General features: G+C 43.1%; 1 protein-coding gene across 9 annotated transcripts in view; it reads left to right on the top strand.

Annotated features, from left to right (window-relative positions):
- Kcnu1 (potassium calcium-activated channel subfamily U member 1) overlaps positions 1–24503 on the top strand; it is an 87525-nt gene that overhangs the window by 2933 nt on the left and 60089 nt on the right. For all 9 annotated transcript variants that reach the window (XR_005494752.2, XR_005494753.2, XR_005494755.2 and 6 more), the window contains exons 3-7: positions 8000–8061; positions 9291–9381; positions 11421–11532; positions 12876–12951; positions 14910–14985. Coding sequence is in view for 6 of the 9 variants with exons in the window: in XM_063275979.1 (XP_063132049.1) it covers positions 8000–8061; positions 9291–9381; positions 11421–11532; positions 12876–12951; positions 14910–14985 (417 nt within the window). In the remaining 3 variants the exon portion in view is untranslated. The remainder of the gene's footprint in view (positions 1–7999; positions 8062–9290; positions 9382–11420; positions 11533–12875; positions 12952–14909; positions 14986–24503) is intronic.

Here is a 24503-nt window from a genome sequence, read left to right as displayed (position 1 = left end):
TAAGGAGAAATACATCATTGCCTGATGCAATCACCTTTTATGACCATTTATTGGATTTTGAAAGAATATGTATTGTTTGATACCCAATAATACTAATTGCGTTATATGTATTTTTTTAATTTTATATTGGTTTCTTTGTGAATTTCACATCATGTACCCCAATCTCACTCATCTCCCCTCTCTCCTTGAACCCACCCCCTATCCTTGCAATTTTCCCCACAACAAAGAAAAGAAAAATCTTGTTGTGCATGCTGTACTGTGTCTCGGTGTGTCCTTGTGTCCACATGTCTTTGGTTGCAAATGTTCATTGCAATGACTTGTTAGTCTGGTCTGAGGCCTCTGGCTTCTGCTACTCCATCAATACTGGAACCTCACTGGGACTCCTCTCAGATATCCGGATGTTGCCCTGTGTCATGGAGATCTTGAGGTTAGGGACCAACCTTTCATGCACTCCAGCAGTTCATCAATGGGGTAGATGTTGGGGAGGGGCTGATTCAAAGCCCTGGATCTGGGCCTGAGAGGTCTGCCCACCAGCTCTCCAGCTCTCACAATCTTGGGGGACTGGCTCATCAGCAACCCCAATGCCAAGGCCAGCTCTACCCTGCTGCCCAGGAGAGGTGTAAGGCCCTGCTATCTCGAGTGTTACAGTGGGTGAGGGACATGGCCAGTACTCCCACTCTCCTGCTCCTGGGCCAGCTCTCCTGTGTGACATAGGTGGCAAGGGTGTTCTGTGTATTTTCAATGTCTTTACTTATTTGCTGAACAACTAAAAAGAACATGTCAAAACCTTCATTTATGGTTTATCTATTTTTTTGAATAGTTTTATTGAATGTCTTGCATTTGGTATTGAATATACCAGTAGAATTTGAATGGTATATTCTTACTTGCAAAGAACTGCTTATTAAACTGTCTTGTTAGCTCCCTTAGCCAATATGGACTGTTTTTCTTCTAGCATGTCTTACAATATAGTATCAGCATAATATGGATTCTACTTTTGTTTCCTTTCACCCTTCTGTCCCATTTCGTCTGAACTGTGTCTCTTGCAAATGTCATAGAGCTAGCTGGACTTCTGTTCTTGTCTTTATTAGAGCACATACTTCATTTTTCATTTACCAGGGTTTTTCAACAGATGCTGACAGGCCAAGTAGGCACGGTGGAGGGTCACAGGCCAATCTTGGTCAAGCATAGCATCTAAGTGGCAGCCATCTCTTGCTCCTTGGCACTTATACTTACTCTTCTCTGCTGTCCTCAGTGCCTCAGCATGGATGAGCTGATCCTCATCAGTCTCTCTTGGGTTTACCCCGGCTTGGTAGGTCAGTGCTCTCAGGACTTTGAGAGATACAGGGGCAGAGCTGGGGAGTCATCTTGAGCCAGAAATATCAGCTGGGAACAGGTGTAGACAGGCCAGCATGCTTCCTGTTCCAAGCTTGAGGAGAGTAGTCAGACGTGAGGTTTGCTCTCCGAATTTAGCCTACTGTGTGCTGACTTTTTATATATTGGATTCCAGCTGTATACTATGACTGCAAAGGAGATATATAAAGCCCTCTTAGTATTGTAGAGAATTATCTAATAGTATGTGTAAACCTCTCGGGACATATTAATGAAAATGAACTGATCCTTGCATTTTAAATTGTCTTTTTCTAATGTGGATAATTCTATTTGAACAGAAATATATAGAATTGGATTTTTGTACTTGCCTTTGTTAGAGAATATACTTAGTCTGTGGGAGTTTTTTCTTTTCTTGTTTCTTTTTTTAAAGATTTATTTATTTATTAATTATTAATTATATATAAGTCGCTGTCTTCAAACACACCAGAAGAAGGCATCAGATCTCATTATAGATGGTTGTGAGCCACCATGTGGTTGTTGGGATTTGAACTCAGGACCTCTAGAAGAGCAGTCGGTGCTCTTAACCGCTGAGCTATCTCTCCAGCCCCTCTTGTTTCTTTTTTTTTTTTAAAGATTTATTTATTTATTATATATAAGTACACTGTAGCTGTTCAGACACACCAGAAGAGGGCATCAGATCTCATTACAGATGGTTGTAAGCCACCATGTGGTTGCTGGGATTTGAACTCAGGACCTTTGGAAGAGCAGTCACTGCTCTTAACCACTGAGCCATCTCTCCAGCCCCTCTTGTTTCTTTTTTAAGTTGGTATTTTAGTTATAACATTTCTCCCTTCCCTCTCCCACCCCCAAGCCCTCTCATAGACCCCCCCCTGCTCTCCTTCAAACCCATGTCTCCCCCTTCTTCAGTTGTTAGCATTCTCCTGGTTAATGATTGATAGGAGAGGGTCCAGCCCACTATGGGCAGCAACACCCCTAGGTAGATGGTCCTGGGGTGTTTAAGAAACATAGCTATTTTCATATATAATTTAGTTGCATGCACACTATGTACTAAAGCATACTCACCCCCATCACCCTCTTTTATCCTAACTCCCGCTGCTCCCATTCTTTTGCCCGACCACTCCCTTCCTACTTTCATGTCATTTCTGTGTGCTGGTAGCCACAGCTGCCATGTGCTCCTGATGCCATTAGCTTTGAAACATAGATTAAAAAAAAATATCTGAGGCAAGGTCTTTGCCGTGTATCCCTGGCTGCCCTAGAACTCTGTATGTACAGCTGGCTAGACTTGAACTCACCTAGATCCACCCCTTTCTACTCCCCAAGTGCTGAAAGTTAAAACGTGTGCCACCAAGCCCTTCTTAAATTATTATTTCTCTGTCTGTGTGAATGTCAAAAGAGGGGAGAGGGCCCACAGATTGCAGAAGATGTTACTGGATCACCTTGAGCTGGAGCTTCATGTAGTTTCAAACTGCCCAATTCAGATGCTGGGAATTGAGCTTGGGTCCTGTAGAAAACCAGTAAATACTCTTCAATGCCAAGCCCTTTCTCTATCCCTTAAAACAGATATTTTGCCTTTATTCATCAATGAACCAAATAGTGTGTGGGTCGTAAGAAGCTCTAGAGGCACATTTACTGAATTCAAGTAGAATTCAGTAAATTCTACTTGTGTGAGGCTGTTGATTCATTGTTTCTCTTGAGCCAGATGTGAGTAAGTAGAGCCTGGGAGATGGATTGTGGGCTCAAAATGCTTTGCTTCAACACAGAAATGGTTGCATGAACTTAAAAAAAAATAACAAAGCAAAACACTTTTTCAGTGTTTTTTTTTTAAATTTTTTTATTTATTCATTTATTATATATAAGTACACTGTAGCTGTCTTCAGATACACCAGAAGAGGGCATCAGATATACTATACTCTGATATACTCTGATCAGTATATACTATACTCTGATCCCAGTTTCTCCCAAATCCTTCCTACCTGTCTTAGTCAGGGTTTCTATTCCTGCACAAACATCACAACCAGAAGCAAGTTGGGGAGGAAAGGGTTTATTCAGCTTACACTTCCACATTGCTGTTCATCACCAAAGGAAGTCAGGACTGGAACTCAAGCAGGTCAGGAAGCAGGAGCTGATGCAGAGGCCATGGAGGGATGTTACTTACTGGCTTGCTTCCCCTGGCTTCCTCAGCTTGCTTTCTTATAGAACCCAGGACCACCAGCCCAGGGATGGCGCCACCCACAATGGGCTCTCCTACCCTTGATCACTAATTGAGAAAAATGCCTTACAGCTGGATCTCATGGAGGCGTTTCCTCAAGGGAGGCTCCTTTCTCTATAACTCCAGCTTGTGTCAAGTTGACACACAAAACCAGCCAGTACAATTGACCCCTTGCCAACTTGACATACAAACACATCACTATTAACCCTCAACCCTTATTTTCTTTTCCATTTCCAAGATGGAAAAAAAGTCCCACAGTCTTTACAAATTCTTACATATTAAAATTTCAATTCCTGTGCTGGAGAGATGGCTCAGTGGTTAAGAGCATTGACTGCTCTTCCAGAGGTCCTGAGTTCAAATCCCAGCAACCACATGGTGGCTCATAACCATCTGTAAGGAGATCTGATGCCCTCTTCTGGTGTCTGAAGACAGCTACAGTGTACTCCTATATAATAAATATAATAAATAAATCTTTAAAAAATTTCAATTCCTTTAAAATAGCCAATCTCTTTTAAAATTCAAAGTCTTTTTACAACTCAAGACTCTTAACTGTGGGCTCCACTAAAATACTTTCTTATTTCTGGAGGGAAAAACATCAGGGCGCAATCAAAATCAAAATCAAACTCTAACCATCCAATGTCTGACATCCACTCACACTCTTCTGGGCTTCTCTAAGGGCTTGGGTCACATCTCCAGCTCTCCCTTTTGTAGCGCACACCTTGTCTTCTAGGCTCCAGCTGCCTGTTCTCCACTGCTGCTGCTGTTCTTGGTGGTCATCTCATGGTACTGGCATCTCCAAAACACTGCTGTCTTCTGCTGCAACTAGGCTTCAATAGTCTCTCACAGGTTCTCTTCATGGTGCCAAGCCTCAACTCCTTTGCATGACCCCTTCAGTCATGGGCCATCAACTGCAACTGAGGCTGGACCTTCACCAATGGCCTTCCATGGCCTCTCACAGTGCTCAGCCTCAGCTGCTCTTCATGACCCCTTCATGCCTTCAAGACCAGTACCACCTGGATGACTCTTACACATTACCAAGTCCAGCCACAGCACGAGGTACAACCTTGGCTTTCTCTGGAACACAGCCTCTTTGTGCTCTCAGAAAACACTTCCCAGATTTCACCTCAGTGAGGCTGGTCTCTTCTTAATCACTGCTAATTTCTTAGTTCCAGCTGACCAGCAACAATAGCCCTAGTGATGCAAAGGTTTCGTCTTAGTAGTTCTGATGTCTTGTTAACCACAGCTGATTCTTCAGCTCCAGATAACAAAAGCCATAGAATCTTCATAATCAAAACAGCAATGGCCCTGAGAAGTGTTTAATCTTCCCTTTGAAGTTTCACAAGCCAGGCCTCCATTGTTTGCACTGTTATCAACATTAACTTCCAAGCTCCTACAGAACATTCCACAGAGCACTTAACACCCAATGGCTTTTCTAGCCCAAAGTTCCAAAGTCCTTTCACAGACCTCCCCAAAACATGGTCAGGTTGTCACAGGAATACCCCCATTACGCTGGTACCAATTTGTCTTAGCCAGGGTTTGTATTCCTGCACAAAACATCATGATCAAGAAGCAAGTTGGGGAGGAAAGGGTTCATTCAGCTTACACTTCCACATTGCTGTTCATCACCAAAGGAAGTTAGGGCTGGAACTCAAGCAGGTCAGGAAGGAGGAGCTGATGCAGAGGCCATGGAGGGATGTTACTTACTTCCTTGCTTCCCCTGGCTTGCTCAGCTTGCTTTCTTATAGAACCCAGGACTACCAGCCCAGGGACAGCACCACCTACAATGGGCTGGGCCCTCTCATCCTTCATCACTAACTGAGAAAATGCCTTACAGCTGGATCTCATGGAGGCATTTCCTCAAGGGAGGCTCCTTTCTCTGAGATAACTCCAGCTTGTGTCAAGTTGACACACAAAACCAGCCAGTACACTGCCTCTCACTCATCTGACTCCAAACCTTCTTTCTCTTTAGGAAGCAGTCCAATAAAAACAAATAAACTTGAATTTTAAAAAAGAAAGAAACAAAAAGCACAAGCAACACTTGCGGTGGTTTTGTTGTTGTTTGTTTTGGTTTGGTTTTTTAGAGTCAGCTAGCCATGCATAGTGGTGCACACCTTTGATCCTAGCACTCGGGAGAAAAAGGGAGGCAGATCTTTGTGAGTTTGAGACCAGCATGGCCCATGTAGTAAGTTCCAGGACAGTCAGGGCTGTGTAGAGACACCCTGTCTCAAAGAAACAAAAAAACAGGACAGGAATAACTTGAGATGGGGTCAGCTGTCTGGGAGCTCCCTTTGTAGACCAGGCTGACCTTGAACTCACAGAGATTCTCCTGCCTCTGCCTCCCAAGTGCTGGAATTAAAAGAATGTGATCAGAGGGATCTTGATTTTAATGACCTTAGTTGAACTTTTGATAGTGATGGAACAACAACAACACAGTCACAAGAGAAGCCTTTTCCCAAATACAGACCTAGGAACATCAGGTTGGTGGGTTATAGTAAAATGCGAATATCCTTGCTTTGGGTCGATGTCTGGCCCCATCTCAACGTTAAGTTGGTGAAAGCAAGTTATCTGCTATGTTAATACATTGAAAAAGAAGAAAGTTTGCCTTATGTCAAAAGGACGTGAGGACAGGTGCAGAGGCCCAAGATAATTTTGTCTCTGGATTTCAAGTCTCTAATCACGATGCCCTAATCAACTTTAGAGGATCTTCACCCCCTGATTCTGATCCTTCCAACTCCCCAAGAACCCCAGTTCACAAGAGTAAACACCGAATACCTTCCATGCTGGAGGGTTCCTGCGGGCCCTCTATAACCTTAACAAGCTGCAGAGGGAGGTGCCACGGGAGGCAAGAAGACAGTTCCTCTCAACACACACCACTCAGTAGCCTGTGTTGGCTCGAACTTCAGGAGTCAGACCCCGAGTGGACTGTTTTAGTCATATTTAAGCACATCCCAGTTGGGTGAAGATAATTCTGATGATTCTTAGCTCAAGTCTGTGTGCACACCGAGGCAAACATAAATGACCTTGAGAAACAGAGTTAAGTACAGGTCAGATGTGTCTACATCGAAACTCTTCCTTCAGTTCATAAAGATGGGATTCTACCTATAGATTGACTGACTGGTCTAGGGGAGGAGCTAGGTGTCAGAAAAGCCTCTGAATAGATAGAGCAAAGGTCACCAGGCTAATAAGCTCGTCCACTCCTAGCCTTCTGGGTGGATAATTGCTCTATCATTTCTTCCCTAGAAGGAACAACCTTGAGTGCTAACATTCCAGGTTCATCAGTGCTAGTCTGTGAGCAAAGACTTGTATGCCTCCTCCAGGAGCCTAGTCAGTGAGAAAGTAAAAACACCCATCACCACAAACACAGGTAGTTAAGAGAAAAGAATATAGGGGTTGGGGATTTAGCTCAGTGGTAGAGTGCTTGCCTAGGAAGAGCAAGGCCCTGGGTTCGGTCCCCAGCTCCGGAAAAAAAAAAGAGAGAAAAGAATATAAGTGGCCCACCCAAGCAGTATCTGAATTAGAAGGGAGAGAGCATTTTATTGTAAATAAAATTCTGAATTTTATCATTAAAATTGTATCGAACTAAACATATTTGAAAATCTGTTTGTTGAGACAGGGTCTCACTAGGTTACCTCTGGCTGGCCTCTCTATGTAGACCAGGCTGGCCTCAAACTCTCAGAGATCCACTTGCCTCTGCCTTCTTAATGCTGGGATCAAAGGTGTAGACCATCGAGCCAGACAGACACCTGGCGGTTTGGAGATTAGAAATTACCAGAGGAATGCCTAATTATCTAGAGCCTACCTGAGAGAAATCACGGAGGCTGACAAAGGTCTCACCCAGCTCCACTGGAGGCTTCGAGAAGGCAGCTTCCTGGTTGTGTTGCTCTGCACAGGGGCCGACTTCCCATACCAGATACAGCATAGCAAAAGCACTCACTATCTGCTCACAGAACATTTTCCCAGGTGGGGAAAAGTCCTTAAGGCAGTTCAAGCCCAAGACTGATATTTATGAGCCCTCATTTCTATCATGAAATGAAGTGACATTGCGTCTGACACATGCTAAACACTTGGTAAACATTCGCTAATCTCTAGGAGGGGCAGGAAAGGGTACCCCGTTTATTCCGAAGCGTGCGAGAGTTAAGACTAGGCAAGTACAATGGATACACGTTGGCTCAGTGTGAGCCTTAGTCCGCTTTCCTTCAGTGAATAAAGAATGAATGAATGGATGGATGCAGGCATAAATGAAGGTGTGAATGCAGCGCTACCCGTACAAAAGGTAAGGTAAGGCAAACCATTTGCTCCTCCCACCTCCTCACACACAGCAGTAAAAACACGGGGCAACATTTACCTCATTTAAAGCAGAAAGCACAATTCTGTGGGCTTGTTTTACTCCATGCCAGTGAAGTAGACGTGCATGTCGTCTCTGTCCTTTTCTGTTCGTAGGTGATCCTCGTCTTTGTGCTAAGCATCGGGTCTCTTGTGATCTATTTCATCAATTCAATGGAGTAAGTAAAAATGCCGTCACTCTTGTCTGCTTTATGAGAAACTTAATTGCTTTAGAATTTTCTCTTCAGGGACGTCAGATAGTTTTGCTCTCATGCATGCACACCGGCCCCGCCACCAAACACAGAAGTTAATCAAAATGGTAACCAGGAAGCACAAACTCCAGTTGTGTGATTAATGCATGCCTTTGCCCTGTGTCTTAGGTTTTTACTGCTGTGAAGAGACACCATGACCATGGCAACTCTTATAAGGACAGCATTTACTTGGGGCTGGCTTACAGGTTCAGGGGTTCAGTCCATTATCATCAAGGCAGAAACATGGCAGCATCCAGGCAGGCATGGTGCAGGAGGAGCTGAGAGTTCTACATCTTCATCTGAAGGCTGCTAGAAGACTGACTTCCAGGCAGCTAGGATGAGGGTCTTTAACCTACACCCACAGTGACACAGCTAATCCAACAAGGCCACACCATCTAATGCTGCCACTACCTGGGTCAAGCATATACAAACCACCACACCCTGTATTTTGCCACCTCCGTTTCTAGTGTTGGGGTGGGGTATACAGTTCCTCTTCAAACCTTCTAGGACACTAAACCTCCAGTGTTGTTTCCTGCCATGGGGCCCCTTATGAAGGCTTCTGAATTCCTCTAGAAGTCCTTGGGGTGTCTTCAGAGACCTTTCTGAGACTTTAAGACTTTAACCTTTTTCACTTCTCTGAGTTCATCCCCTTGTATAAATCAAGGCTAGGACAGTGTTTTTTTAAAAACTAAAAACTTCATGCCCAGCCTCTGAGAATTATATAAAATACCCACCTGGGGTAAAATGAAGAACTCCTAACATGTCTTTGAGAAACTATCTTTGAATTTGTTTCAAATCCATTCGTTTGATATCGAGTAACTTTGTCTCAAAGGGGTAGAAAGAGGAACTGAAAGGTCGATCTTGTCTAGATAGATGGGTTTCCAACCAGGGAGGACCATATAACCTCTGAGGCTCTGGATCCCCACTCAACAAAACTGACTAACAGAGTGGTGGGCCCTTCTCCTACTACTCTGAGCTCCACGTGTGGTCTGGTGGCTTTTTATACAGTTTCTTTCCCAAGAGGAAGGCGTGAACAGGAGTCTTGAATGGATCATTCATGTTTAGCATATGCATTGCCTAACCGACCTCTACCTCTGCTCTGTAGACACAGGTTTTGAAATGTTTATGTTTGCAACAATGTTCCCATTTCTTTGCAGCCCTGTTCGAAAGTGTTCTTCATATGAAGACAAAATTGTCCATGTGGATTTGAGTTTCAATGCTTTCTTTAGTTTCTACTTTGGGTTGAGGGTAAGTACCTAGGTAAAGCAATAACGACCAAGCCCCACCCCCAGACGGCGATATAGCGGCCAGCGTGCCTCTTAGTTGCTCAATTTCTCTTGCTTCTCAGGCTCTAAGGGTAGAAGAGCTATGCCCCAAGTTATAAATATTTAACATGACCCACAACTCCTGGGCTTGAGAGTGTAAGCCAGGTCCAGAATTCTGACACACCTGAGAATGACTTCGTTACAAAACACCCTGTCTGCAGTCCTTCCTGGCTTCTGGTCTCCCACTGGAGAAGCCTTACTAACAACCGGAAGTTAGGAGAAGTTGATCGTCAGTGCTACACTAATGGCGTGTCGGCCATCTTACCTTTTACCTTTTAAGATTTATTTATTTATTATATATAAGCACACTGTAGCTGTCTTCAGACCCACCAGAAGAGGGCATCAGATCCAGATTCCATTACAGATGGTTGTGAGCCACCAGGCAGTTGCTGGGATTTGAACTCAGGACCTCTGGAAGAGCAGTCAGTGCTCTTAATCCCTGAGCCATCTCTCCAGCCCGCCATCTTGCTTTTTGTTTTTTTTTTTTTTGTTTTTTTGTTTTTGTTTTTGTTTTTTTTGTTTTTGGTTCTTTTTCTCGGAGCTGGGGACGGAACCCAGGGCCTTACGCTTCCTAGGCAAGCGCTCTACCACTGAGCTAAATCCCCAACCCCCCATCTTGCTTTTTGAATGTTTGATTTATTTCTCAAGTGTTTAAATAAGTTCTACTTACTCTATTTCATGTGTACAGTGTTGTGTCTTCATGTGTGTCTGCACACTTGCTCGAGGTGCCTCAGATGCCAGAAGAGGGTGTCTGGTCCCTTGGAACTAAGGTTACAGATGGTTGTGAGTCACCCTATGTGTGCTGGGAACTGAACCTGGGTCCTTTGCAAGAGCAGCAAGTGCTTTCACAGGTTGAGCTATCTCTCCAGTCCCAAGTGGAGCATTCTTTTTTTTTTTTTTTTTTTTTTTTTTAATTTTTCTTTTTTTCAGAGCTGGGGACTGAACCCAGGGCCTTGCGCTTGCTAGGCAAGCGCTCTACCACTGAGCTAAATTCCCAACCCCCAAGTGGCGCATTCTTAACCTAAATTAGGAAGCTCAGAGACACAATGGTCAGGGAAGCTTTTTGCAAGCTTTTTCACTGGAGTCTGCCATGAACCATACATGTTCACTGATCACAGATAATAAGCTCTATGTATATGACATACACATAGATGTATAAAAACACACATATCTATAAGAATTATGACTTATATTAATGTATATATTGTATATATAGACATAACAGAAATCTCTAGGAACAACTGGAAGCTCAAAAATGTTTAAAGTGTGAGGGTTGGGGTCTGCTAAATAAATGACTATATGCTCATTGACAGAACAGTCCTGATTTCTCTCCCCCTCCCCTTGGCTCTGTTTTGTTTGTTTGGTTGTTTTTGGCACTGGCCACACTGTATAGCTCTGGCTGGCTTGGAACTCTCTTTGTAGACCAGGGTGGCCTCAAAAATCACAGAGATCTACCTGCCTCTGCCTCCCAAGTGTTGGCACTAAAGGTGTGTATCACCACGCTCCACCCAAGGTACCATCTCTTTATGTAGTACGTATGCATTTGCGTATTCTTTCGAATGTATATATTTCTACATATGCTAAATAGCATGCCATTGAGTCTTCATTTAATGATTGCAATATAGCAAAGCACTAATTTTCCATCACAGTCCCTTCAAAATTCAAAATGGTAGGTAGAGCAAGGAGAAGTAGCTCATTGTTTAAGAGCACTTCATGCTCTGATGGGTGACCTGCAGTTCAGTTCCCTGTTCCTACATGAGAGCTCACAGTTGTCATGATTTTAGTTGCAGACAATCCCACCCTGTCTTCCTGCCTTCATGGGCACCATGCTTACACATGACACACGTTCAAACATGCACACTTATCTACATACAAAACATACTCCTGTACATAAAGTAATTGAAAAATAATTTCTTTAACTCCCAAGGGTAATATAATGTGGGTGTCTTGTTTCCGTTTCAGTTTTGGGCAGCTGAAGACAAGATCAAGTTCTGGTTGGAGATGAATTCAATTGTAGACATTTTTACCATCCCACCAACCTTTATTTCCTATTATTTGAAGAGTAATTGGCTGGGTAAGTGTGCTGTGGCAATTGGTAATCAGTGCCTCAGACTGTTCAACATCCATTTAGAATATCTGTCTTTCCAAGACCCTCATGGACATTTCGAAGAGCTCTCTCTTGACTGTAGAGTTTTGTACTGCATGTACAGAAACATTTGGTTTTTGTTTTGTTTTGTTTTGTTTTGAGATAGGATCTCATTATGTAGCTCTGGCTGGCCTTGACCTCACGGAGACCCACTTGCCTCTGCCTCGCCAGTGCTTAGATTTGTCACCACCAGAATGACCATAAATCATTTCTTGATCCCAGCATGCACCTGGTACACAGCAGGTGTTCAATAGTTGTTGACAGAATAATTGTATCTACAACCAGAGGGGCAAGGCTCCAGCCCCTGTGGTCCCTTATGCTGGGATCTTATATGGACTCAAAGAAAAGTCTGCCCTGGTTTTCAAGACCAGTCTTCATATTAAAATATGGTTGGAATAGGAATTGTTCATTAGTTGTGTTATCTTTAAGGTGGGTGTATTAATAGTGCATGGGCTTTTTTTCCCTTTCTTTCTTTCTTTTTACTTCAGGTATATGAGTACACTGTAGCTGTCTTTAGACACACCAGAAGAAGGCACCAGATCCCATTACAGATGGTTGTGAGCCACCATGGGGTTGCTGGGAATTGAACTCAGGACCTCTGGAAGAGCAGCCAGTGCTCTTAACCGCTGAGCCATCTCTCCAGCCCCGTGCATGGGCTTTTAAAAAAAATCAGCTTTAATAAAATTTCATATTTTATTTATTGTTTATAAAATACACACCAATTCTATTTCTTGCTGTTATTAGCAAAAAAAAAAAAAAAAAAAAGGAAAAGGAAAAAACCAGGATTATTGAAAAGCTGAATAGTCAGGAGCTTAACAGACCCAAGTAAAGTTTCCTATAAATTCTAAAGAAGAGTTGAGTAAAATGCACAGTGCTTATTACATTCGAGGCCATCTTCTACATGTCTAAGATTAGATCTACAACGCTGTAAGGTGGATCCTATTTTATGGATGAGGAACTATAGAAGTAGATGTCCTGGGTAACAGTAGTCAGTAAACGTTCAGAATCAGGGTGTGAACTCCATGTCCTTAAACCTGTGACATTATGGCGTTGAGGATTTAGCTCAGTGGTAGAGCGCTTGCCTAGCAAGCACAAGGCCCTGGGTTCGGTCCCCAGCTCCAAAAAAAAAAAAAAAAAGAAAAAAAAAAAAAAGAAAAAAAAAAAAAACCTGTGACATTACAACACGTGGTAGTGAAGTGTTCCAGGAAAGCTCCGTGCATGCACCTCAGCCACGTTAGAGTTCAGGTGACTTTCTCCTGGTTGCTTTGTAGGTTTGAGGTTTTTAAGAGCTCTGCGGTTGCTCGAACTTCCTAAAATCTTACAGATCCTGCAAGTCATCAAGACCAGGTAAGTTCAGCCCTGTCTGGCATTGTCACTTAGCAGTTTGGATTAGGAAGTGAAAACATTAACTGGTCCTCAAGCTCCCTGTGCCCCAAGAGGACTCCAGGGTGAAAATCAGGACCATCAGCAACTGTGTCACCCAGCATCTGTGGTGCCTGTCACCCACCGGGCATCTGTGGTGCCTGTCACTCACCCGGCATCTGTGGTGCCTGTCACTCACTCACTTCCTCATTTGTCATTTAGCTCCCTGGCTGAAAACCTTGCAGTCCTTGTACAGAGACTACACATTCCTTGTTTTTGCAAAACTACAGTGTGTAAGTCAGCTTTGGTTTTAATTCCAGATCTCTCTACCCAGAACAAAACCAAAAAGACCAAAACAAAACCCATCAGCCAATACAGAGGCTTTGGTTTAATACATTCATTATTGAGAATTGCCTCTCTCTGTGTGACTGGCAAAAGCCTCTCTGGGAAGCTGTGAGTTGTTAAATGAACCCCAGCGCCAGGGCTGGAGTATCTCCCATGGAGTTCCTGGTTGGGATCAGAGACCCACAAACAATACAGCCTCTTGTCATTTCTCGGAGTTGTCCACAAGGAATAGGTGATAAGTTGCTGAAGATCCCCTTTGTTACATAACACAGAGGAAGCTGAAAGCTTCCTCCCTGCTGACTGGCTTTCACAGTCCCTCTCTGATGATGCTGTGCAAGCTGTGTGTTAGAAAAGGCAACTACTTCCCCAGTTGTGAACTTTACAGACCACAAGACCAACTTGCCAGACAAGATGGGTGTCTTAGGGTTTCCACTGCTGTGAAGATACATGACCAAGGCAATTCTTAGAAAGGACAACATTTAATTGGGGCTGGCTTACAGGTTCAGAGGTTCAGTCCATTATCATCATGGTTGGAAGCATGGCGGCGTCCAGGCAGATATGGTTGCTGGAGGAGTTGAGAGTTCTACAGAGGGCAACAGGAGGCAAACAGGAGAAAACTAGCTTCCAGGCAGCTAGGAGAGGGGGCTCGAATCCCACCTCTTAAAAGGCACACTTCTTCCAACAAGGCCACACCACCTCATAGTGCCACTTCCTGGGCCAAGCATATTCAAACCACCATGTGTACCCACTTGTGCTGCAATGGCATTGCTGTCATGGGCCTAACCAACTGCTCTCTGCTTGGATTTGAGACCTGTACCATGGGAGGGAATCCATGCCTGGTACTTCTCACCTACCAGATGCAAGGTCCCGGGTTCAAACCCAGCATTACAGATACATAAAAATAGTGCAAATTAAATACTCCCAGAAGATAATAATAAAAGTTTAAACTCTCTCCTTTAAAACATTGCTGCACTCTTATTAGAAATATCCATATTATAATCTAGGCACATCTCAGTGTTAACTATGCACTGTGAAGAAATCAAAGCTGGAAAGGCTATTTTTACGTGACAAATGGCCAGGCCAGAAACCGAAGCTATTTCTACTAAACTCTAAGGCTTTCCTTGACAGACATAAGCCTCTTTGACACTTCAGCCTCAGTGATTCTGGTATAAGTTCAGCGTATGCCATTGGGTCGCTGTAATCTACTCAAATCATGCATTACAAGTCCACATCTGGACTCCTGCCATTTTGTTCCACCTCATTATACAAAGTTGTAACCTTACAAACTGATAGACTATTGATCCACATCCATGCCTCTAAAACACCAGGCCGATGAATGATGCCATAAAAATCTATAACTTCAAAGCAATACACTTGATGCTGGGTCAGTTTCCAGCTGTCATATCACATACATGAATGATATAGAGGCCCTGGAACCATGCAGACTGGAAGGTAAGGGCAGAGCCCCACCAATGCTGTACCTTCCAACCCGTGGGCCACATGGTGAGCAGAAAGCTGAGCCCCAGAGGACTGTGTGTTGGTGTTGATTTAGAACCTGCCTGCAAGACCTAATGGTTCTTTTGTACTTGTTCTTTTAGCAATTCAGTGAAGCTTTCCAAACTGATGTCAATCGTTATCAGTACCTGGTTCACAGCAGCAGGATTCCTTCACCTGGTAAGCAATTCGTCATAGTCCCCAGTGGCATCCACCAGTGCAAGCATCCTTCTAGTCCCTAGTGTGAGCATCTTTTCTTTGAAACTGGAGAGGGTCCACACCAGAGGTTCATCATCTTAATGTTTTTAAAAGTTTTTTCTTTAAAGGTTTATTTATGTTATTCATAACATAAGAGTACACTGTAGCTATCTTCAGACACCAGAAGAGGGCATCAGATCCCATTACAGATGGCTGTGAGCTACCATGTGGTTGCTGGGATTTGAACTCAGGAATTCTGGAAGAGCAGTCAGTGCTCTTAACCACTGAGCCATCTCTCCAGCCCCTCATCTTCTTATTTTTACCCTTTTGGTTTTACCTTTTATTTCCAACCCTCATTTATCATAAATTTTTTCCTCCCACTATCAAGATAGCTTTGTTTCTTCTTCCAGTATTTCTAAATCTGATGTTCGTGAAAAATCCCCTCAGGTCTAAAGGTCTATGACATATAAAATGTAAGATTTATTGATAAATCTTCATGGAGGTTTGAGGATTCTTAGATTTTGAGTAACTGTAAACGTGAAAGAATAAAGAAGCTAGGACTGGGGTGTAGACCAGTGGTAGAGCACGTGCCTGTCCAGAGCTGGGGGAGGGGAGCCAACATGAGTTCCAGATTTATTAAAATTGGATGGTTGCTGGGAGCAGTTGAGTTGTTGTGGGAAAAGAGATTTGGAGCCAGCCACGTTCTTCTGGAAACATCCACAGGGAAGGGCTTGCTTCTGCTTGGCAGACTGAGGCACTGTAAGTTTCCTCAGTAGAAAGGGTTCAGACTTCACTGCTGGAGGACATTAGAGTTATCAGAAGTTGGGAGAGAATTAAAGTGTAGTGCTAAAAGCCTTCAGACCACAAGCCATCAGAAAAACAAAAAGAAAAGTCCTTTTGACTTGAGGGTCTCTCTCAAAATTAAGTTAGACGTTAAATATAAAAATATTCACAGCACTGCTTCTTAAAGCTGGAGAGATGGCTCAGCAGTTGAGAGCACTGACTGCTCTTCCAGAGGTCCTGAGTTCAAATCCCAACGACCACATGGTGGCTCACAATCATCTGTTATAGGACCTGAGGCTCTCTTCTGGTGTGTCTGAAGACAGATACAATGTGCTCAAATAAATCTTAAAAGAAGAAAGAAAGAAAAAGAAAGGAAGAAAGAAAGAAAGAAAGGGAAAGAGGAAGGAAGGAAGGAAGGAAGGAAGGAAGGAAGGAAGGAAGGAAGGAAGGAAGGAAGGAAGAAAACGGTCAAATACTGAATGCCGACTCTGCTAGAATCTTGGACACTTTTGAAACCAGCTTCACCATGTCTGACTGTTCCGCACAGGAGGAGATTTTCCTGAAGTGTCACAGCAGAGAGGGCAGTTCCATCTCTGCATTGGGAGTGTTGGACCAAGAGTCATCTTCCTTCCAGGGCAGAAGCAGCCATTGCTATCCCAGAATTCTAGAGGAGACGCCACGAAGATAACCTCCTCTGCCTTTTCTTCCAATGAGAAGCTCTCAGGCTCCCCGTGGCCTGAAGGCGTGTTTCGTTTGGTCTGATTATTTCTTTCATCTTCTGCTTTTCATTTCTTTTGTTAGTTGCTAACCCTTACGGAACACTCATATACATGTGTATTTCTGGGTTCCATGGGAGAATATGGGAGTCTGGTGACCCATTCTCTCAAGGAGTCACCAGGGGTCAGCAGAATAGCCGCAGCCTGGTACCGGACGCGCCGCTTTCCCGGGTGTGTCTCTGAATCTTCGAAGCCTCTTCTTCAACCATCTAAGCACGGGAGCATGCGGGATACCCAGGACCTCAAGGAAAAGAAGTCTTTGCCAGGAATTCATTCAGAGAAATAAGGAGAAACCATCAGAGGACGGAGAGGATTCCATTTTGAACCACACGGATTTGGAGAATGTAAACGACAGTAAAAGAAAACATTAAAAAAAAAAAAAAAAAAACGAAACAAAACCAAAAAGCCTCACCATCCCATACTTGAACAATCTTTCAGCTAACCATTAATACATTTAAGAAAAATTTGTGGGGGTTGGGGATTTAGCTCAAGGCCCTGGGTTCGGTCCCCAGCTCCGAAAAAAAAGGAAAAAAAAATTTGTGGCGGGGGGCGGGGTTTCAAGATAGAGTTTCTCTGTATACCCTGACTGTCCACAACTCATTCTATAGACCAGGCTGGGCTCAAACTCAGAGGTCAACCTGCCTCTGCCCCCCAAGGGCTGGGATTAAAGGCACATGCCACCACCGCCCAGTTGATACCATTTAAATTTGAATATTAACTAGAAAGAAATCTGTATGGTACCTATGCTTAAATTTCACACACACACACACACACACACACACACACACACACACACACACACAAATAACAAAAGGTTGTTACAGAATAGCATGGATATGAACTATTGAATATAATTTGCCAAAGAGAACAAAAAAAAAGTTAAGAAAAATACCTTCTTCTTTGAAGAAGTGCAAATGAACGAATAAAAATCTAACGTGATCTTTTATACAAAGCTGTAGAATATTTTGACTATCCGTGGAGTAGCCACTGGTAACTCGCTCATGGCAATAAACACTTCCTCACCCGTGTTCATCGAAGCAACCCTAACAGAACTCAGCGAATCATACACAAAAGCTCCAAGGCAACGAGAACAGAAAAGACTTGTAAGTAGAGGCAGATTTTTGTCGGTACAAAAAAAAAAAATGGATTCAGTGTGAGAAAGCCTAATGGGGGGAGGTGAAAATGACCAAAGTATATTATATATATGTGTGAAATTGTCAGAAATAAAACAATTTCTAAAAATGTTGAATGGAAAAAATGTGACTATCAGATTATTAAACCTTAGAAAAGAGTAGGCTCAAAGATACCAGAAGAACAAACTGTTTTATGGAACGGAAGCCATAGCAGAGGGAGCCAGATGCAAAAAAAAAAAAAAAGTGACAGAAAAAATTAAGGGGCTGGGGATTTAGCTCAGTGGTAGAGCGCTTACCTAGGAAGCGCAAGGCCCTGGGTTCGGTCCCCAGCTCCGAAAAAAAAGAACCAAAAAAAAAAAAAAAAAAAAAATTAAGAACCGTGGAGGACAGCCCTGCCGAGAAAGACTGACTTGAAAATCGACAGAGATAGACAGAGACATACCTAAGGAGAAAAACCATAAACAGCGCAGAGTTGATTCAGTGTCCTAGACATCTGACGTGTGTTCCCGGAGAAACGCTTTGCAGTGAAGTCTGGCGTCCGCAGATTGGAAAGACAAAGTGTGCCCTAGGGAAGCGACTCCCAATTAATAAAGTTGCTGGGTCGAAGAAAGCCGGTCTGTGGGTTGCTTTGAGGTTGAGAACTTCCCACCGGAATCACAAGAAGTGCTCCTCATGATGTGTCCCGCAGCATTCTGGGACAAGAATGGTTGCTTCTTCCCTGGTCGGCACATGGTTCTGGGTCCAGCCCAGTCCATGCAGAGATGAATCTACCCTCTCTGTCATATTTGGAGCAGTCACTGATCTTCAAGAAGAGAAGCTGAAGAAAGAAAGGCTTTTAGAAGGAAGCATTTAGAAGTAGCATCCGATGGCTCGGAAGCATTGATCAATAACCAGAAGACGATATGAGGCATGTATGAAAGTCTACATAACTTATCTTGCCATCATGAGCCTGCAAGGGAAAATAGAACCTCAGAGGAGGTGAATTGAAAGTAAGACACTGAGAATGAAGAGGCAAAATATAGTGATTAATGCATTTAAAGACAAATGTCATAACCAGAGAAACGATGCCTGCACACTGGTATGCATACCTGCTGTCCGAGGGTTTCTATTGCTTCGATGAAGCACCACGACCGAAAAGCGAGTTGGGGGAAGGAAAAGGTTTATTTGGCTTATACTTCCATATCACAGCTCATCACCAAAGGAAGTCTCCAGCAGGGCAGAACCTGTAGACAGGAGCTGATGCAGAGGCCATGGAGGGGTGCTGCTTACTGACTTGTTCCACATAGCTTGCGCAGCCTGCTTTCTTATAAAACCCAGGACCACCAGCCCAGGGATGGCTCCGCCCACAATGGGCTGGGCCCTCCCCCATTGATCCCTCGTTAAGAAGATGTCCCACAGGCTTGCCTACCAGCCGATCTTACGGAGGTATTTTCTCAACTAAGGCTCTCTCCTCTCAGATGACTCTAGCTTTTGTCAAGTTGACATAAAACCAGCCAGCATGCCTACCATGTAAGCATGACAAAGGACACGGACAAAACAACTTAAGAGTGGATGGATTTGCTTTAGCTCACAGTTCCAGAAATTTCAGTTCATCAGGGTGGGGAGGTCACCGCAGGCTCAAACGCCACCCCCAAGAGAGGGAGAGAAGAGCGGGTAAGATGGAGAAAAAGAGCATGCCTATGTTAGTGGACTCTCGTTTTTTTGGCTTTTGTTCTGTTGAACACCGGTAGCGTACAGAATGGCAGCATCCACATTTAGAATGGGTGTTTTCCCTTAGTTATCTCTGGAAATGCTCTCACAGATGCAGATAGAAGTTTCCTCCCCTACCTTCACAGTACTCCTCAATCCGATCAATTTAGCCTTCAAGATCAACTATCACAATATCTAATTGTGATTGTTGAGATTCACGTTATTATTACAAATGGTTATTATATTACAAATGATGAGAAGGTGAGGAAATGGGGGCCCCCGTGACTCCCTCCTTCCTGCTATGTCTTATCTAACGTTGAAATGTGAACCTGAAAAACATGAAACTCAGTTTGAGCTGAATGGAGTTGGAATAAATAACAACTCTACCAGCACGTGTCTATAATTCTTTAGTATAAGTTCAGCTCACTCCCCATTGATTCCCCATTGACTGACAGTTTCATGTTGCCATGGTAAGAAGAGGAGCAGAATGAATTGAGGGACCAGACCAAGGCTGTTGGCTCTTTCCCATCGTAAACATAAAGGCAGTTCAGAGAGGCTGGGGCATTGAGAAGGGATTTGAAATATTGAGTGAATATGCCTAATGACAGCGAGGTAAGCTTTCTAAGGTTATTTAAATTTGTATAAAGACCTTCTAATTGAGGTTTAATTTTAGTCTACCTGTCATATTACTCTAGGATAATACTGATTTCTATGTTTAGATATTACCAAAGATGGATTTTAGTTCAATACACTATTTCAAAATATGAGAGCCAGGTGATGGTGGCACATACCTTTAATCCCAGCACTCAGGGTTCAGAGGCAGGCAGATCTCTGTTCAGGGCCAGCCAGGTCTATATGGAGAAGCACTGTCTTGAAAAACCAAACGTGTGTGTGTGTGTGTGTGTGTGTGTGTGTGTGTGCCTGCGTATGTATGTATGTGCATATGTGTGTGTGAGTTTGTGTGTATGTCCGTATGTGTGTATGTGTGTGTGCATATGTGTGCAAGTGTCTGTGTGTGTCTGTATGTGTATATGTATATGTATGTATAACTGATATCTGTGGTTTCCTGGTTCCATTGCTTTGTAGTTTTATTATTTATTTTATTTCCCCCAGAGTTGCTAACTGACCCCAGAGCCTTTCCCTTGCTAGGCACATGCTCCATCACTGAGTTAAATGCACCACTCCTCAATATGTGTGGTTAAAACTCATTTTTAGATATACACAGCCTTAAAAACTGGTGAGGCCAAACCCGCGGATCCCGGCCCGCAGCAGCTCTCTGCTCCCAAACCCCGTGGGAGAGAGACCTCACCGCCTGGTCAGGTGGGCACTCCTGAGGCTGCAGAGCAGAAAAGACCACCAACACTGCCCACCCCTGCCCACATCCCTGGCCCAAGAGGAAACTGTATACTGCCTCTGGGTTCCCGTAGAGGAGGGCCCAGGAGCAGCAGGACCTCTGCCTCTGAGACACCGCCAGAACCTGAAGAGACCTACCGGATAAACAGTTCTCTGCACCCAAATCCCGTGGGAGGGAGAGCTAAACCTTCAGAGAGGCAGACACGCCTGGGAAACCAGAAGAGACTGCACTCTGCACACATCTCTGACGCCAGAGGAAAACACCAAACGCCATCTGGAACCCTGGTGCACGGAAGCTTCCAGAAAGGGCAGCGCAGATCTTCCTGGTTGCTGCTGCCTCAAAGAGCTCGTAGGCAACACCCCACGAGCAAACTTGAGCCTCGGAACCACAGGTAAGACCAACTTTTCTGCTGCAAGTGACCTGCCTGGTGAACTCCAGACACAGGCCCACAGGAACAGCTGAAGACCTGTAGATAGGAAAAACTACACGCCCGAAAGCAGAACACTCTGTCCCCATGACTGGCTGAAAGAAAACAGGAAAACAGGTCTACAGCACTCCTGACACACAGGCTTACAGGACAGTCTAGCCACTGTCAGAAATAGCAGAACAAAGTAACACTAGAGATAATCTGATGGCGAGAGGCAAGCGCAGGAACCCAAGCAACAGAAACCAAGACTACATGGCATCATCGGAGCCCAATTCTCCCACCAAAGCAAACATGGAATATCCAAACACACCAGAAAAGCAAGATCTAGTTTCAAAATCATATTTGATCATGATGCTGGAGGACTTCAAGAAAGACGTAAAGAACTCCCTTAGGGAAACACAGGAAAACATAAATAAACAAGTAGAAGCCTACAGAGAGGAATCGCAAAAATCCAAGAAAGAATTCCAGGAAAACACAATCAAACAGTTGAAGGAATTAAAAATGGAAATAGAAGCAATCAAGAAAGAACACATGGAAACAACCCTGGATATAGAAAACCAAAAGAAGAGACAAGGAGCTGTAGATACAAGCTTCACCAACAGAATACAAGAGATGGAAGAGAGAATCTCAGGAGCAGAAGATTCCATAGAAATCATTGACTCAACCGTCAAAGATAATGTAAAACGGAAAAAGCTACTGGTCCAAAACATACAGGAAATCCAGGACTCAATGAGAAGATCAAACCTAAGGATAATAGGTATAGAAGAGAGTGAAGACTCCCAGCTCAAAGGACCAGTAAATATCTTCAACAAAATCATAGAAGAAAACTTTCCTAACCTAAAAAAAGAGATACCCATAGGCATACCAGAAGCCTACAGAACTCCAAATAGATTGGACCAGAAAAGAAACACCTCCTGTCACATAATAGTCAAAACACCAAACGCACAAAATAAAGAAAGAATATTAAAAGCAGTAAGGGAAAAAGGTCCAGTAACATATAAAGGCAGACCTATCAGAATCACACCAGACTTTTCACCAGAAACTATGAAGGCCAGAAGATCCTGGACTGATGTCATACAGACCCTAAGAGAACACAAATGCCAGCCCAGGTTACTGTATCCTGCAAAACTCTCAATTAACATAGATGGAGAAACCAAGATATTCCATGACAAAACCAAATTTACACAATATCTTTCTACAAATCCAGCACTACAAAGGATAATAAATGGTAAAGTCCAACATAAGGAGGCAAGCTATACCCTATAAGAAGCAAGAAACTAATCGTCTTGGCAACAAAACAAAGAGAAGAAAAGCACACAAACATAACCTCATATCCAAATATGAATATAACAGGAAGCAATAATCACTATTCCTTAATATCTCTCAACATCAATGGCCTCAACTCCCCAATAAAAAGACATAGATTAACAAACTGGATATGCAACGAGGACCCTGCATTCTGCTGCCTACAGGAAACACACCTCAGAGACAAAGACAGACACTACCTCAGAGTGAAAGGTTGGAAAACAACTTTCCAAGCAAATGGTCGGAAGAAGCAAGCTGGAGTAGCCATTCTAATATCAGATAAAATCAATTTTCAACTAAAAGTCATCAAAAAAGATAAGGAAGGACACTTCATATTCATCAAAGGAAAAATCCACCAAGATGAACTCTCAATCCTAAATATCTATGCCCCAAATACAAGGGCACCTACATACGTAAAAGAAACCTTACTAAAGCTCAAAGCACACATTGCACCTCACACAATAATAGTAGGAGATTTCAACACCCCACTCTCATCAATGGACAGATCATGGAAACAGAAATTAAACAGAGACATAGACAGACTAAGAGAAGTCATGAGCCAAATGGACTTAACAGATATTTATAGAACATTCTATCCTAAAGCAAAAGGATATACCTTATTCTCAGCTCCTCATGGTACTTTCTCCAAAACTGACCATATAATTGGTCAAAAAACGGGCCTCAACAGGTACAGAAAGATAGAAATAATCCCATGTGTGCTATCAGACCACCACGGCCTAAAACTGGTCTTTAATAACAATAAGGGAAGAATGCCCACATATATGTGGAAATTGAACAATGCTCCACTCAATGATAACCTGGTCAAGGAAGAAATAAAGAAAGAAATTAAAGACTTTTTAGAATTTAATGAAAATGAAGGTACAACATACCCAAACTTATGGGACACAATGAAAGCCGTGCTAAGAGGAAAACTCATAGCGCTGAGTGCCTGCAGAAAGAAACAGGAAAGAGCATATGTCAGCAGCTTGACAGCACACCTAAAAGCTCTAGAACAAAAAGAAGCAAATACACCCAGGAGGAGTAGAAGGCAGGAAATAATCAAACTCAGAGCTGAAATCAACCAAGTAGAAACAAAAAGGACCATAGAAAGAATCAACAGAACCAAAAGTTGGTTCTTTGAGAAAATCAACAAGATAGATTAAACCCTTAGCCAGACTAACGAGAGGACACAGAGAGTGTGTCCAAATTAACAAAATCAGAAATGAAAAGGGAGACATAACTACAGATTCAGAAGAAATTCAAAAAATCATCAGATCTTACTATAAAAGCCTATATTCAACAAAACTTGAAAATCTGCAGGAAATGGACAATTTCCTAGACAGATACCAGGTACCGAAGTTAAATCAGGAACAGATAAACCAGTTAAACAATCCCATAACTCCTAAAGAAATAGACGCAGTCATTGAAGGTCTCCCAACCAGAAAGAGCCCAGGTCCAGACGGGTTTAGTGCAGAATTCTATCAGACCTTCATAGAAGACCTCATACAAATATTATCCAAACTATTCCACAAAATAGAAACAGATGGAGCACTACCGAATTCCTTCTATGAAGCCACAATTACTCTTATACCTAAGCCACACAAAGACACAACAAAGAAAGAGAACTTCAGACCAATTTCCCTTATGAATATTGACGCAAAAATACTCAATAAAATTCTGGCAAACCGAATCCAAGAGCACATCAAAACAATCATCCACCATGATCAAGTAGGCTTCATCCCAGGCATGCAGGGATGGTTTAATATACGGAAAACCATCAACGTGATCCATTATATAAACAAACTGAAAGAACAAAACCACATGATCATTTCATTATATGCTGAGAAAGCATTTGACAAAATTCAACACCCCTTCATGATAAAAGTCCTGGAAAGAGTAGGAATTCAAGGCCCATACCTAAACATAGTAAAAGCCATATACAGCAAACAAGTTGCTAACATTAAACTAAATGGAGAGAAACTTGAAGCAATCCCACTAAAATCAGGGACTAGACAAGGCTGCCCACTCTCTCC

This window comes from Rattus norvegicus, chromosome 16, assembly GCF_036323735.1.
Source record: "Rattus norvegicus strain BN/NHsdMcwi chromosome 16, GRCr8, whole genome shotgun sequence".
Taxonomy (NCBI): Eukaryota; Metazoa; Chordata; class Mammalia; order Rodentia; family Muridae; genus Rattus; species Rattus norvegicus.
Note: the sequence above shows the minus strand (reverse complement) of the source record. Positions and strands in the feature narration are given on the sequence as shown.